The 16,432-nt window shown below is 38.9% G+C and overlaps 1 protein-coding gene across 1 annotated transcript in view; it reads right to left on the bottom strand.

Annotated features, from left to right (window-relative positions):
- The window catches only part of SYT16 (synaptotagmin 16), a 288,505-nt gene that overhangs the window by 30,617 nt on the left and 241,456 nt on the right, over positions 1 to 16,432 (bottom strand). Inside the window, exon 4 of the mRNA XM_052647376.1 lies at positions 4,954 to 5,166. Coding sequence (XP_052503336.1) covers positions 4,954 to 5,166 — 213 coding nt within the window. The remainder of the gene's footprint in view (positions 1 to 4,953; positions 5,167 to 16,432) is intronic.

The following is a 16,432-nucleotide window of genomic DNA, read 5'->3' as shown; positions in this document are numbered from 1 at the left end:
AAGTCTCCTGAATCTCCTGCATTGCAAGCAGATTCTCTAACCACTGAGTCATTGGGAAAGGCCATCAGAAATTTACTGTGGACATGTGAAATAATATCTGCCTAGCAACCACCAGCCTTTCCATAAATATTAGCCTTGCTTATCTGTCTGGCCTCATCCAACCCAGCAAAGCCCATTCAGTACTACCACCAAACTTGTAGACATCTATGGTCTCATAGGCTATGAAAACAGCAGCTGTATATTTTTGTTCACAGCAGTCTTCAAGCCCTCGCTCCTCTCCTTTCCTTCTTGTCCATCCGTAGACCCGACAACTCCCAAATCTCCCCTGACTCGTTTAGACTCAGAGTCTTTCTCAGCCCTTAGTGTCATTCTCTTCTCTCTCAGTACTCCCTTACCCTGTTCATCCCCTTCCTCTTCCCTGACAACCAAATTACCCTCAGAAAATAGGAAAAACTGACAGGGTCTTACTGTTCTTCCTAAGCAATAGCTTTCACCCTAAATTGCCTCCCACATCCAGAAAGTAGCCAAGGATGTCTTTTCTCTTTGGCCTCTACTCTTCTCCAGTGTCCCCCACTCCCAGGATGATGGAAAATTAAAGATATAGACAGGATTCGTGCGGATGACAAACTCAGCTCTTATTTACACACTGTATAATAGCAGCTGTTCCCACCATTGGTCTTAAAATCTGAGCTAGAACATAAGGTCCTTGAAGCTGCTAAGCAACATCCATATACTGCATAGTCTTGTCCATGAAAACAACAGTTGTATATTTTTGTTCACAGCGGTCTTCAAGCCCTTCCTCCTCTTCTTTCTTTCCTGTCCATCCAAAGTCCCAACAACTCCTGAATCTTCTCTGACCCCTTCAGACTCAAACTGGGTTTTATTAAATCCCAAGTAGCTTTCAAGGCTATGCAGATAACAAATACTTGAAACAGTAAGATGTGTAGCAATATGGAGCAGTGTGGACAGTGGTTTAGCAGACAATATTTGACCCACCTACAATAAACACATAAACTTAAAAACACAGCATCACCCTCTGCAGACCAGACACAAAAGTCTTTGGGAAGACTTGGTTTTCAGGGCACAAATTCCAACCCCTCATTTGGAATTTTGCCAAATCATGGCAAGCCATTGAAAAATTCTCCATCTGCCTTGTTTTTCTTAATAATTCACTTCAGGCCTCTTGGAAACACTCTCATAGGATACCTAAAATCTTGACATTCATACTTTCAGTTATTTGGCAAACACACACACACACACAGAAAATGACAGAACAAGGGTTATTTCATTTGCAAAACCCTATAACACAAAGCGGAATTTTCTTCTCAGTCTCTAATTAGCCCATCCGTTCCTCACATACACGAACACTAAAATGTCCTATTAAACAGTGGGTCATCCATCAACGTGTGTAGTGCCCAGCAGGATCTCAGCACAAAATCTAACTCTGCCAAGAAATTACCCCCATAAAATTGTCTCATGATTTCAACTCCTACAGTGATAATACTTAGATCAGTAATAAGGGAATTTTCAAAAGCTACATTAAAGCCTTAAAAAGCTATTCATAACTGAAAAACGTAAGAACTATATTAATGTAACAAACCATTTTCCTTGACAGACAAGCAAGGAATGAATTAGAAAGGCAAATCTTGGGGACAAGTCAAGTTGCAAGGAGGAGGAAGGGTTATTCACTGTTACATAAAGCATCTTTGCATGCTTTAAATTAAAGAGGGTCAGGTCACCTTAAACACATACAGAAAAGTAACTGCCTGTTGTCGAGAAATGTATCCTGGCTTCTTAGAAATTATAGAGCATAATTGTGTCACATCAACCATATTTATTTTATGAGAGGAGATTTTTTAGTCCATATCCCACTTTGAAGGAGTATAAACCTATTATCCTTTTATGCTTTCTTTTCTACTACAAGACTCTTCCCTCCATTACCCATACTTTTGCCTACCATTCGTGATGGTCAATTTTATGTGTCAGCTTGGCTATAGGCCTCAATTATTCAATCAAATGCTAATTTAGGAGTTGCTGTGAAGGCATTTTGTAGATATAATTAAAGTTGACTTTCAGTAGAGGGGATTATCCTACATAATCAGTCCCTTGAAAGGCCTTAAGAGGAGAACTGAGGTATTCCTGGAGGAGAAGTAATTTCATCTATAGACTGAAGCTTCAATTCCTTCCTGAGTTTCAGCCTCTCCTTCTGAACAGTGGATTTCAGAGCTCCCACAAACACATAAGCCAATTCTTTGCAATAAATCTCTTAAAATACATACATACATACACACACACACACACACACACACACACACACACACACACACAGAGGAGATAACTGACTTGTTTTAAATGACACCAGGAAGGTAATGATTAGCTACTATGAAACATCTTAAGAACTAAATATTTCACAAACAAAAATAAGGTTTTGCTCGAGACAAACAAAAAGTCCAATATGTGGGCTAATATTCTGTAGCCCACCTTACATGCATAGAGACGTCATGCACAGCTCCTGATTCAGATCACTTAGGCCAAGCCCTCTTTGACATTATCAGGAATACAGTGACAAGTAATTCACAATAACACTAAATCAGATACGTGAAACAAGAGAGAATTTAGCTGGAATATAAAGAAGGTTCTGGAATATAAAGAAGGTTTTACGTGGGTTTGGACCTTGAATTTCACTGGTTCTATGTTCTGAATGCACCCTTTAAGTGAAAGAATTGTCTACAATTAAATTTGATCTTGGGGCTTCCCAGGTGGTACTAGTAGTAAAGAACCCACCTACCAATGCAGGAGACATAAGAGATGGGGGTTTTGTTCCTGGGTGGGAAAGATCCCCTGGAGGAGGGCATGGCAATCCATTCCAGTATTCTTGCCTGGAGAATCCTAAGGACCGAGTAGCCTGGTGGCCTACAGTCCATAGGATTGCAAAGAGTCAGACACAACTGAAGCAACTTAGCATGCACGCATGCAAATTTGATCTTAGAAAAACATGTTTAAGGTAGAAGGGAAAATAGCTAAATAGAGAATAGGCGTTAAAAAAATTCTCTCTGGGGTGCATGCTTAATCTTTTCATTATTCTTTACTGCTGACACAAATTCAATGATCTAAAAATGAACAAAAAGAAATGGCACAGAAAAAATCATGCAATAAAAATTACATTAACATTTCCATGGCATTTGATAACCTAAAATTTAGCATGCAGTTAATCATTCTTATGAAAACTCCTGCTGATTTTCTTCAAAATGTACAGGTAATTCATTCAGTGTAGTAGACTCATTCCACCCTTCGGTAGAGAAAAATGTAGCCTTTCTATCACCATCTGTCAAAAAACTCAGAATCACACCAGTTACACAAAAGTTGCTGCTAATTCCAGGAAGGTTAAGGGCTAGAGTGTTTGTCAGAACTCTCAGAACAGTGAGTTTGTATAAATCAAAATCTAGACACTTAGGCCTCTGGGAAATGGGGCCATTAGCTTTAGAATTAAACAAGCTACTCATAGGGGATCAACTGCGATTAACTTTCATTAGCTAACATTTGCCCTCTCAGTGGAGAGAGAGGAATGCTGTGATGTAACAGCAGGGAAAAAGCAAATAGGAGAGAGGGTGAGGAGATTACAGAGGGCCTCTTGCAACTGTTACTATTCTTTGGTTACATTGAGTGTTTATCTCTTGGCTTACCTGGGCTAAAAAGATGAGCAATAAAATGCTATGTGGCCCATGCGCATTAGTAAAATTACATTAGGTCAGCAAATTATTATATTCCTGCTAAAAAATAGGGCTCATTTGTTAATTTTCCTTTCTGCCTCCTTTGTTCTTTTTTGCCCACTTCATCCATATCATCAAATCAGAAATTTCTTCCGTTATCGTCTCTCAGTTCTACATTCTCCTTTTTGTCTTCCTACTACTAAGTGCTGAAAAACAAGGAAGACCAACTATGAGCCCGTTGGTTGGATGAACCACAGCACCAGAGGAAAGAAGGAAAAGATTAGAGAACCCAGGTCATTTTAGACCAGGTCACTGTGGTAGACAGTATTACATTTTCTCTGGCTTTTTTTTTTTTTTTTAACCAGATACACTTCACAGACTGTTCCCTGTTTCAACGTCCTACGCCATTCAGGGTTCTGGGCATAAAGGAGTCAGGGAGATAGAGATGCCTGACCTTTGCTATAGAAAGCACTAAGAACTATCATACTGTTCTTTCCCTAGGTTGTTTTGTGTGCCTGGTGGGCAGGGAGAAGGACCCTTGACAAGCCCCACTCACAGTCACAGGCTCTGCTCACCCTGCCCTGAGTGTCCCCCTCTCCCTTTGTGAAAAGTACACTTAATATGAAGATGGAGGGTGGCAAGAGATCTGCTCATACCCAGGATTCTAATACAGGTTGGGCTCCAGAAACCATAGGGCATGAGGGAGAGTGTGCAGGGTACATGTTATTTAAAAAAGGTTATTCAGTATTATGAAAACACATTATTTTTATTTGGAAGGTAAAAAATACCTATTGTTTTAATAATACAACCTATCATCTAGGGTTACATAGATATATGGAAAATGGATCCTACATTTTCAAATGGGAGGAAAGGCACAGAAGTGCAACATCAGCAGACATGTATATAACATTTTTGTACTTTTCAGAATGGAATGAAATTTTATAAACCTTGAAAAATACCATTCTAGTTATTAGCTGTCAAAATGTACAAAGCAGTTAACTATGAGGAAGGAAGGGGGTTCCACAATTCAGGATCAAGACTTTGGTACTGCTGATCCATTCTCTCTGCATGAGGCTCCTTGGAAGATCTGAAGCAGCCCTTTTGCCCTGTCCCACCTTCTGGACATCACCCTTCTTTTTGCTCTCCTCTCTGGACTCACAAATACCAGTGCAGTGACTCAAAATCATTCTTACCATTAGACATACCTGGTCTAGATAAAGGAAAGGTTTGATGCAAAGAATACCTTTGCAGGTGGACACTTCTGCGCTGTCTTCTTTGTGGGTAGAGAGACAGTGACTGGGTTTTGGTTTATGCTCCAATCCTGTCTGCTTTCCTTTCTCAGATGCTCCCGAGCGGAAACTCTGGGACCGGGACACAGAAATCTCAAATTGTTTGATCACCTCCTCATCACTGTCAGAAGATGTGGACAGCTCTTCATCATCTCCGAAGCTGTTAACTGGAAGCAAACGAGAGCCATGAGTCTTCTATGGGGCCCACAAGAAAACAGAGACAGGTATTCCAGAGAAGCAGTGGTCAATTAATCTGGATCAAAGCAGACTGAAGGTGGGTAGAAAGAATTTAAAGCACTTTTGAAACACAATTTTGAGTCCAAAGTAATGAAACAGGAAAAGAAAGCTCAGAAGGGTAATTAGAACTACAGGGCTAGAGCTCAGAGAAAACACTGGTACTCCCTCCCCCATGCCACCCCACTGCCAGTGCCCTGTAACCAACATACTGAGCCCTCTTGAGCTGGGCAGCCTGCTGGTTTGTTACACTGCTGACATGTGTGCACGACTGGGAATAGGACCGGCAATCTGCACACACATGTATCTTATGTGTACTTCTAGCTGCTGATGATGAAAAATATGCTCTTTGCCTCATCTCAGCTATTAACACACAGAGTGAAGACTCACTTCAGAAAAGAGATATTAGCTACTGAGATCTTCCAAGAGCTTCCTAGATTTGAAAAGCAACACCACGTTGTATGTGTCTTAAAAAATAATGAATAACTAGTTTATACTAGAAATGCCTTTCTCCATCACCAACAACCCAACCAAGACACTCTGAATCATTCATACCACTTTCCCCACCCCAGCACACTGGTCAGTCCTCTTCGTTTGTCCAACAGTATCTGATCATTCCTGCCCTTGCCCATGTTGTTCCTTCTGCCAGAAACCCTCCCTCCCCAAGTGTTTACCTGGTTGACTCCTCTCAACTTTGTGGTCTCAGATTGACTTCATCCTAAACACTTCCCTGATTGTTCTACATTAAGGAGCTCTGTGGGCTTACCTAGACAGCATATTAAAAAGTAAAGACATTACTTTACCCACAAAAGTCCACCTAGTAATGCTATGGTTTTTCCAGTAGTCATGTATGGATGTGAGAGTTGGACTATAAAGAAAGCTGAGTGCTGAAGAATTGATGCTTTTGAACTGTACTGTTGGAAAAGACTCTTGAGAGTCCCTTGGACTGCAAGGAAATCCAATCAGTCCATCCTAAAGGAAATAAATCTTGAATATTCATTGGAAGGACTGATGCTGAAGCTGAAACTCCAATACTTTGGCCACCTGATGCAAAGAACCGACTCCTTTGAAAAGACCCTGATGCTGGGAAAGATTGAAGGCTAGAAGAGAAGGGGACGACAGAGGATGAGATGGTTGGATGGCATCACCGACACAATGGACATGAATTTGAGTAGGCTCCAGGAGTCAGTGATGGACAAGGAGGCCTGGCGTGCTGCAGTCCTTGGGGTCGCAAAGAGTCAGACACGACTGAGTGACTGACCTGAAGGAGTTCTGTTCCCTGCACTTGATATTTTTTCTTTCTTCTCCCCAATAAATTCCGTGAAAATAAAAATACCGCCTGTTTTGTTATCTGATGTCTCTATAGTACGTAAAACAATGCATGCTAAGGAGTAAGTACTTAATTAAACACTTGTTGACTGTTGACTGGATTGATGAATACTCAGTGTTTTCTCTCAAGCCTGAGCCCTTCTCTCACCCTCAACACTCACACATGATCCCCTGTGTCTGGAATACTCTTCTCTAGTCCCTGTCTAAACTAGTCAAGAATCCAGCTCACCACTAAGGTCTCAGCAGAGGTATCATTTCTTCCAGAGATTTCTTCCTTGATCCCTTAAATCAACTTTAGGGATTTAAGGCTCCTTCCATGTGCTGTAAAATCACTCTCTAGCCTGTCCTGTCAGTGCTTCCTCCAGCTTTGTGGCAGAAATTACCTATTTAACTGCCAACCATTCCATCTAACTTGTACACACCCTGAGGATAAGAAGCATATAAGACCGCCCACCCCTGTGTCCCTCCAGGCACTACCTCTGTGTCAGGCAAGGGCAGATGACACTGTAAATATCTGCTGAATATGGACTGGAACTATAAACAATAGGGAATTATTTTTTAAAGATTTCCTCTTTTCATCCAAAACTCACAGTGGTTCCAGGGAAGGATATGGTTGTTAACAGGACAGTGGGTCCTGAAGATCAGTTAAGAATTAGAGCCTAGGAAGAAATTTAAAGGCCATATTTTAAGCGAGAGAAAATACTTGAAAACACTCACCTGGCCAAAACATTTACTCTCTGGCTTAAGAGGTGATTTTCCTGAGGCTCTTTGGAAGCAGTTATAACAAACACTTATTGAATGTCTTTCATATGCCAGGAAGTGTCCTAAGTGTCTTACACATATCTCATTTAATCCACACAAAACCTCTATTACTGTTCCCATCTTTCCCATATGAAAATTGAGGCAGAGTAAAGTCTACAACTGTCTGAAGATCACACTGCCAGGAGAGGGTAGAACCAAAATTTGAATCAAGGCAGTCTGTCTCTAGGGGCCACACTTCTAATCACTCTGCTGGAGAATCAGAGAGAGGTGGTAGAAAGAACTCTTATTCTTTGTGCTCACTCATATTAGCTAGCTGAGTCTATGTGGCTGAGACTCTTAATCTCTCTCACCCTGTTTCTTCATTTGTGGATCATTTCTAATGTATGGATCATTTTCCAGGTCTTTTCTGGATCTAAATTCTCTGACTCCAAACTTTCTACCTGACAGGTGTCAACATTCAATCTATTTCTCTCTTTTATGGAGTAGCTGATCCAGTGACTTAAGAGCATATTGTATTCAGCTCGCTCAATTTTATAGTTATCTGGGACCAGACCCATGGCAAGACATTGAAAGCTAAGTGTTAGAAGAGATTTCATTACCATCCCAACAGAACACCATTACAATACACAGTCTCCTCACGTCTCAGTGTGCTAGGCATAGTTCTCTAGCACGGGATGGACCATCACATATGGAAGAGATTCACAGACTAACAGGACCAAAACTAAACTTTCCCCACCTTTAGAGTATAGGACCATCTACATACCATGGGGGTAGTCAGGGGATATATGTACTGGAGAAGTGGTTGTATTAGACATCCACTGGCACTTTTTTCAACTCTGAGATTCCATTCCATGTGTACTATTAGGCCATTTGTATCCATTAGTATTGCTATACCAGGCCACATGGCCTGCCTCCTGAGAAACCTGTATGCAGGCCAAGAAGCAACAGCTAGAACTGGACATGAAACAACTGACTGGTTCCAAATTGGGAAAGGAGTACGTCAAGGCTGTATTTTGTCACCCTACTTATTTAACTTCTATGCAGAGTACATCATGAGAAACACTGGGCTGGAAGAAGCACAAGCTGGAATCAAGATTGCCAGGAGAAATATCAATAACCTCAGATACACAGATGATACCATACAGCAGAAAGTGAAGAAAAACTAAAGAGCCTCTTAATGAAAGTGAAAAAGGAGAGTGAAAAAGTTGGCTTAAAACTCAACGTTCAGAAAACTAAGATCATGGCGTCTATCCTATCACTTCATGGGAAACAGATGGGGAAACAATGGAAACAGTGTCAGACTTTATATTTTGGGGCTCCAAAATCATTGCAGATGGTGACTGCAGCCATGAAATTAAAAGACACTTGCTCCTTGGAAGAAAAGTTATGACCAACCTAGACAGCATATTCAAAAGCAGAGACATTACTTTGCCAGCAAAAGTCCATCTAGTTAAAGCTATGGTTTTTCCAGTAGTCATGTATGGATATGAGAGTTGGACTATAAAGAAAGCTGAGCGCTGAAGAATTAATTGATGCTTTTGAACTGTGGTGTTGGAGAAGACTCTTGAGAGTCCCGATCCAAATGGTCCTCCTAAAGGAGATCAGTCCTGGGTGTTCATTGGAAGGACTGATGTTGAAGCTGAAACTCCAATACTTTGGCCACCTGATGCAAAGAACTGACTCATTTGAAAAGACCCTGATGCTGGGAAAGATTGAAGGCAGGAGGAGAAGGGGACAACAGAGGATGAGATGGTTGGATGGCAATACCGACTCAATGGACGTGAGTTTGAGTAGGCTCTGGGAGTTGGTGATAGACAGGGAAGCCTAGCATGCAGCAGTCCGTGGGGTCACAAAGAGTCAGACACAACTGAGCAACTGAACTGAACTGCATTACTATTAAATTACATACTATTAATATACTTAATTACATTAATCACATTAACATATATTAATTGTATTAATAGTGACTAATATCATTAATAGTATACGATTGTTTTACTATTAAAACTTTTCAGAGTCAAAAGTCATCAATTTCAGAATAAGTGAGTTAGTCCATAAGAATTTCTTCATATATAAAATTAAGAATTAGAATTCATTAATTTTACAGTATTGGGTCCTTGATTTTTTTCCCAGTGAGCCACTGATCATCCACAGAGCACAGATTCTCCTCACTCAATATAATAACCATTACTGAGTCCAAGCTTGCTCTGCTCGCTGCACAATGGGCCAATGAATCCGAGTCTCAAAGGGTTGCAACAAGGAAGAGACTTTAATTGGAGAGTTGGCTGAGTCAGGGCCTGGTTGCCAGGTTCTTTATAGATCAGAGCTTCGGGGGCGGGGTGGGGGCGGGGTGAGGAAACAAAGTAAAAAGACTATTAGGTCCTTGCAAATGTCCCCTAGAATGGCAAGCTTCAGGCAGGGGAATGTGTTAGTTTCACTTCCTTAAAATCCTTCATAGTTGGGCTGCTTAGGTTATCTCCCCGAGGCAGACCATTATGTATTCTTATAATACCAAAAAAGGGTTGAATCACAGAAACAGATCCAGCATAAATTTTAAATTACTCTTCCTTGTTGCATAATCATAACAGTAATTATAATGTTTCCCATTAACTAAACATAGACTATATGCCAGGTATCTTCTGGGGACTTCACATATATTATTCCATTTAATCACCACAGCAACACCATGAAGTAGGGATAATTATTATTACTCTCATTTTAGAGATAGGAAACAGGCATAGAGAGATTAAGTAACTTATCTTAGGCAAAGAAGTTAGCAAAGTAACAAAGCTGGGACTTGAACACAGAACCTCTGTTCTTGGTCAGTGCACAAATCATCAGACATTATTGCCTCAGGACACTAGAGCCATATCTAGATTACTTTTCAGAATGCACGAGAGGGGGTTTTGCCATTTCCACCCTGAAATCTGCCAGGACATTGCTTCCTTTGAGAGGAGAGAGCAGTGGGATAAGAGTCACCCTATATGAATGAGAGTGAACGCACCCAGGTTGCAGTATAACTGGTCCAGTCTCCTCATGGGATTCTAAATGCAACAGCACATGCTATTCTAAGCCTCAGTCCTCAAGGATCTCAGGAAATTCTCTGTCTAAAAATGAAACTTGTCATCCCTCCTAAAAACCCACTGGTAGCAACAGAAGTCAATAGTGGTGCTATTATAACAATAAAAGCAATCCCATATACAGCACTGATCATGAACTAGGCACTATTCTAGAAAGTTACATCTGATAACTTATTTACTCCTCACAATAACCCAATGAAATCAGTACTTTATTATCACCATTCTGTGAATGGGGAAACTGAGGCATCATGAGGTCAGTAATTTGCCACAGTGATAACAGGCAAACATTAATAAACATTGTAACCAGGATTCAAACCCAGGTGGTCTGGCTCCAACATCAATATTATTATGACCACATTATGCTCCTTCTGTCCTCTCCTGCTTGAATGAAAAAAATCCTGGTCAAAATCTATACAACTGTGTTTGATCATTAAGAATATAAAATCTCATATGTTGGGTTAGAAAGGATTTTCATGAACATCCATCTATTCTCTCATTTTCACAAACAGAAGCCAAAACCCAAAGAGGCAAAATGTATACCAAGCCAGGACCAAATGGAGGTCTCCAGGTTTCCAGGTCAATGGTTTTGCCACACTATTTTCATGTTCTCTAACCAATCAGTTATTTTCTCAGAATCAAAATTTGATTCTTACCTTTTTGAAAGATCCCAGCTGCTACTTTCCTTGTAATGGGTCTGTGTCAACAACTAAAGAGTGGATCTGGATTTCATTCAACTTAAATCTTTGAAAATCACTAAGTCTTGTCTAAGTTGTGGCACTTAATTTTCAGACATAAGATAGTACTTTCTAAAACACAATAGAAATACCAAGTTCAAACCTCTTCTGAGCACTTGGGATATTTAATACAAATGGAAATTTGTATCAAAATCTTCACCTCTTCATCCAATTAGCTTGCTAAAACAACAGAGAAAATGTTGCACAAAGGATGTGGACACACCTTGAAGCTGAGATTGTTCACTTCACTCAATCACAGAATTTGGAAAGATCTTAGACACCACCTCAGTATCTACCACCAAAGAGAAGTCAGACTCTGCTGCAATCTTCCTTATGCATGGCCACTCAGCTCCTTCCCTCTGTTCACACACTACTGAGTTGCTACTGTGGGCTTCTTGCACTGACAGGAAGTTCATGACTTTGAATGAAAAGAGAGAGTTATCTATAGACCCATCAATATCAAGTCTCTATAGCAGTGCAATCAGAATATTCCTCCCTTTGATTGTTAGTGAATCTTTTTTTTTTTCTTGTAAACAGAGGCAGAGAAAACGCCATCTTCGTCTTTCACAACTAAAAGACAGGAAAGTGGGACCTCAGTGCCACAGAAACTGCCTGTCCAGGTCTAACATCAGTGAAGGCAGAATCTGGAGTCAAGCTGCCTCAGTATGAATCTGGGACCTTTTCAGACCATTTGCTGGTCTGAAATCTAAGCAAGTTCCTTAATCTTTCTGAACTACGGTGTCCTTATCTTGATATTCCTTAAAGTTGTTGATAGGGCTAAGTGGGATAAATCATGAAAGGGACAAAAAAATGCTTGGCATATGATATGCTAAAAAATGTTAATGATGATTATAATTACTCCTCATCACAGCAGTGCCCTATACAGAAACCCATCTAGGAAGCCCTGCCATTTATAAGCAAAGGGAAGAATGTCTATTCTTGCAGGGTCTGACTTGAAAACTCCTCAGAACTGTTTCAGGGAAAGGATGAAAGAAACGAGGGCTGGAATAAGAGAAAATTAAGCTGACAATGTGGGTTGTATCAGCTTCCTTCCCTCACTATGCATTTTTCCAAGTTTAGAGGTGGAGCACTCTGTAAGAGTTGGCAGTGCTGTCTGGATGTGGGCAGTGCTCAACACCTGCTCATTTTGTTGTTTCTTTTAAGGCTACAAAACCACCAACTGGTGGTGCAAAGAGAGGCTTTCTTAAGCCTGTCTGCTGCTATTTTACAGATGGAGAAAGACTTTATAAATGATCAGTGCAGATCCAAACTTATTAATTCCTTCCCACTCACATAGGAGCAATTAGGTGGAGGGAAGTACTGCTCATATATTGTAGATGGGACACGGAGACAGGCGGAGGTGGGTTGTGCTCGGTGGTGCGGTACCTGAGTGCTCATTTTAGCTACACTTGCAAGAATCCCTAATATACCAGATCTCTCAATACCTACAGCAAGTGTCTGCCCAGGGTGGTTGAATAAGGATAGAAATAAGAACAAGAAGTTGGTTAAAGTGAAAAAAGCACAAAGGGAGGGTCAAAGGTGACAACTGCCCCTCTCAGATCCTTTAAAAAATGACCACATTTTCAGATGCATAATCCAGTCATTTTTTAACTCAAATAGGATAGGAAAAGATTTATATAAATCATCAAGCTTGATTTTTTTTCAGACTATGCTCTGTGGAGGTCTGGGATTCCACAAAGGAGCTTCAATGCCACCCACAGTAAAAGTAAAGATGTAGGTGGTTGCTCTGAGCAGGCTGAGCTATCTCTGTACAATCAGGGCTGTTTTGCTTTAATACAGTTTATATTTTTATAAGATTCTATTGGGAAAAAATAAAAGCCCTGACATTTTTTTAAAGGTTGAAAAACATTAATATAACCTAACTCGCTTATTCTACAGAATAGAAACTAAGGCTGAGACTACTTAAGGCACATACCTATGTGTCAAGCAGCTAGTTAGTGGCAGAGGAAGGATTACAACCTGGTTCTCCTGTACACACTCGTTTTCTCACCCTACACCTTGTATGAGATGTTGTGACAACTCCATTTCATATATGAACAAAGATATGGCACTTGTAACAGCTAAATATTAATTAGTCCAATGGAAAAACTTTTATGAGTAATGTAAAGATCACTGCACTAGGGAAAAGTTACAATATTGAGGATTCTAGTTATGACAGCAGCAGAGTACATGACTTGAACTAACCTAATAATAATTATAAATTCATGAAAAAAATTAAACTATCTGAAGGCATAGAGAGTGAACAGAAGGTAGAAATTAGAGGAGATCTAATTTGTTAAATAAGAAAACATTACTGGATGACTACATGGTTATACTATTTATCTGCTAAAAGTATTCCTAAGTCTATGAGGCACAGGGCTTCAAGGACTCAGGCAGAAATCACAAGCCTTATTGACCTGAGGTGTCAGAGGGCAGAATTCAAGGCAACCGGAGCAACTGGAAATGGAAAAGGAAATCCCAGAAAAGAGGGACCCAGCGAGAGAGAGAGCTCCGAAATCTGCATATGAATTTAGCTCAAGCATTTGGCTGAAATCTGTACTATGTATACATATGGAAAAATTCAAGAAAATTAGAAAAAGTAATAGCTAAAGGACTAAAAATTTGATTAGACATTTTGTCTGAAGCCTGTGTCAGCAGAGTCTGAGTTAGGAATTTGAATCTGGCCAAGGCAGAGTAGCTTGGTAGACCCTCCAGATTTTCTGTTCAAACTTTAGAAGCGCTAACACTAGAAATAAGACGGAGTAACACTGAAATAAGCCCAACATAACAAACTATAAACCATTATACTCAAAGGAATCAACTAGTAATTTCACTGTTGAAACTGTGCTAACATGAAAAGCAATACTCTTTACAGGGAAACTAACGAATCCAATATCTTTACAACATTTGATCCACAATGTCCAGTATACAATCAGAAGTCACTAGACATACAAAGAAACAAGAAAGATATGAATCACCAAGGAAAAACAGCATTCAACTGAAACTAGCCCTGATGGGCTGCCGTCTGTGGGGTCGCGCAGAGTCGGACATGACTGACGCAACTTAGCAGCCGCAGCAGCAGCCACAAGATGACTCAGATTTTAGATGCAGAAGACAACATCTTTAAAGTATCTATTGTATAACTTCAAAGAATCAAAGGAAAGGGTGATCATAATGAACATAAATAAGGATAATTTCAGTGGAGAAATGAAAACAATATTCAAAAAACTGAATAAACTTAAAACTGAAAATTAAATCTTCAAAGTTAAAAAATTCAGTCAATTTGCCTTTTAGCAGGTTGCAGATGGCAATGAATTTTGAAGGAGCTTAATAAAAAGTAATCAGTCTGAAGAACATAAAAAATTTTGAAAGAAAATAAACAAGACCTCAGTGAACAAGGACAGCATATCTAGTTGTCTGAAACATGTATAACTGGAGTTCAAGGAGCGAAAAACAAAACAAAAAAATGTGGAAGAAAAATATTTGAAAAAATAAGAACTGGGAATCACCCAAATGTGCTGATAAAAACACACAGAAAAAATCAACATACAGAATCAAACATTTTAATAATCTAGCTCAAAAGTTCTGCTGTGAGGCACGTCATTGTCAACTAACTAAAAATCAAAGATAAAACAAAATATTTAAAAGTAAGAAGAGAAAGAGAAATACATTGCATACTAGAAAATAATAAAACAAAACTGTCATCTCTCAGAGACATTGGAAGCCAGACAGAACACAACAAAATGATAAGTTTAAGAGCTAAAAGAAAAAATAAAACATCAACACTAAATCCTATATCCAGAGAAATCATCCTTCAGAAAAGTATGTGAAATAAACACATTTTTATATAAAGAAAAAGAGTATTCATCAGACCTTCATTTCAAGAAATGTTAGAGGAAATTCATCAAAAGAAAGGGAACTGGCAACAAACTGAACCTCAGATATAAGGGGAGGATTAAAAAGCAATGGAAAATATGTGAGTAAATACAAAAAAAAAAAAATTGATGTTTTCTCCTTTTACTTTTTCTGAAAGATAACTGAAGAAACTATATACTATTGCCTGGGAGTGGAGAGTTGATACTCTGGAAAAGTAAAACATGAGATAACAATAGCACAAAGGAGAGGAGAAGTAAGTGATTTATTCTGTCACAAAGTTGTATGATGTTGTGACATAAAACAAAGAGTAAATATAAAGCAGTACAATACTAACTCAAAGTGGACTGTGATAAACTGAGGTACATGTGTAATTCTTAGAAAATCCATGAAAAAAGAAAATACAAATGTGTATAGCTAAAATTTTAGAGGAATTTAAATTGAACACTAAGGACATAGATGATTAACACAAAAAGAAACTAGTAAGAGCAACAGAAGATGAAAATCAGAAGCAACATTTAGAAACCAAATGGCAAAATGATATACTTAAACCGAATAATTTCCACACATTAGAGGCAAATGAAATAAAGACCACATTTGAAAGTAAAGATTGTCAAACTCAATAAAAAAGCAAGACTCAATTATTTAATGACCATAAGTACAAATACAGAGACAAGTTAAAAGCAAAAGGATTTTAAAAATTAGTTATGCAAACTATAAGTATAAAGAAGTTGACGCAGCTATTAACATCAAGACAATAGTTTTACCAGAGAGGAATTATATTTTAAAACAATAAAATGATCAACTTATGAAGACATAAAAATTATAAGTGTGTATGGAACTATTAACAGGGTTTCAAAACAGGTGATGGAAAAACTAATGGAGCTCAAAGGAGAAACAGACAAACTTAAAATAAAACTAAAGATTTTGACACCCTTTTCTCAGTAGTCAGTTGATAGAGTAACTAAGAAAAAAATCAGTAAGTGTATAGATTTGTATGACTCAACATACAGTCCACTGTGATAATGTGGACTTAAAAAGAAAGCACATTCTGCAGTTTTGAGGTACAGAGTTCTATGAATGTCAAATAACACCAATATCTATACAACTCTTACAGAAACCAGAGGAAAAGAGAGCATTTCTCAATTCATTTTATGAGGCCAGCATAATGCTAATGAAAAAAACTGACAAAGACATCACAAATATAGAAAATCATATACCTATATCCTAAAGTTTAACAGGAGGCATTCCAAACTACTATACCAAAAGCAATAAAATATTCCTGAGAAAAAAATACAGAAGACTCAGTATTGTTAAGATATTAATTTTCCCAAATTATTCTATCGATTTAATGCAATCTAAATCAATATTCAAGCAGACACTTTGTAAAATTTGACAAGCATACTCTAAGGTGTATAAAG

This window comes from Budorcas taxicolor, chromosome 10, assembly GCF_023091745.1.
Source record: "Budorcas taxicolor isolate Tak-1 chromosome 10, Takin1.1, whole genome shotgun sequence".
Classification (NCBI taxonomy): domain Eukaryota; kingdom Metazoa; phylum Chordata; class Mammalia; order Artiodactyla; family Bovidae; genus Budorcas; species Budorcas taxicolor.
Note: the sequence above shows the minus strand (reverse complement) of the source record. Positions and strands in the feature narration are given on the sequence as shown.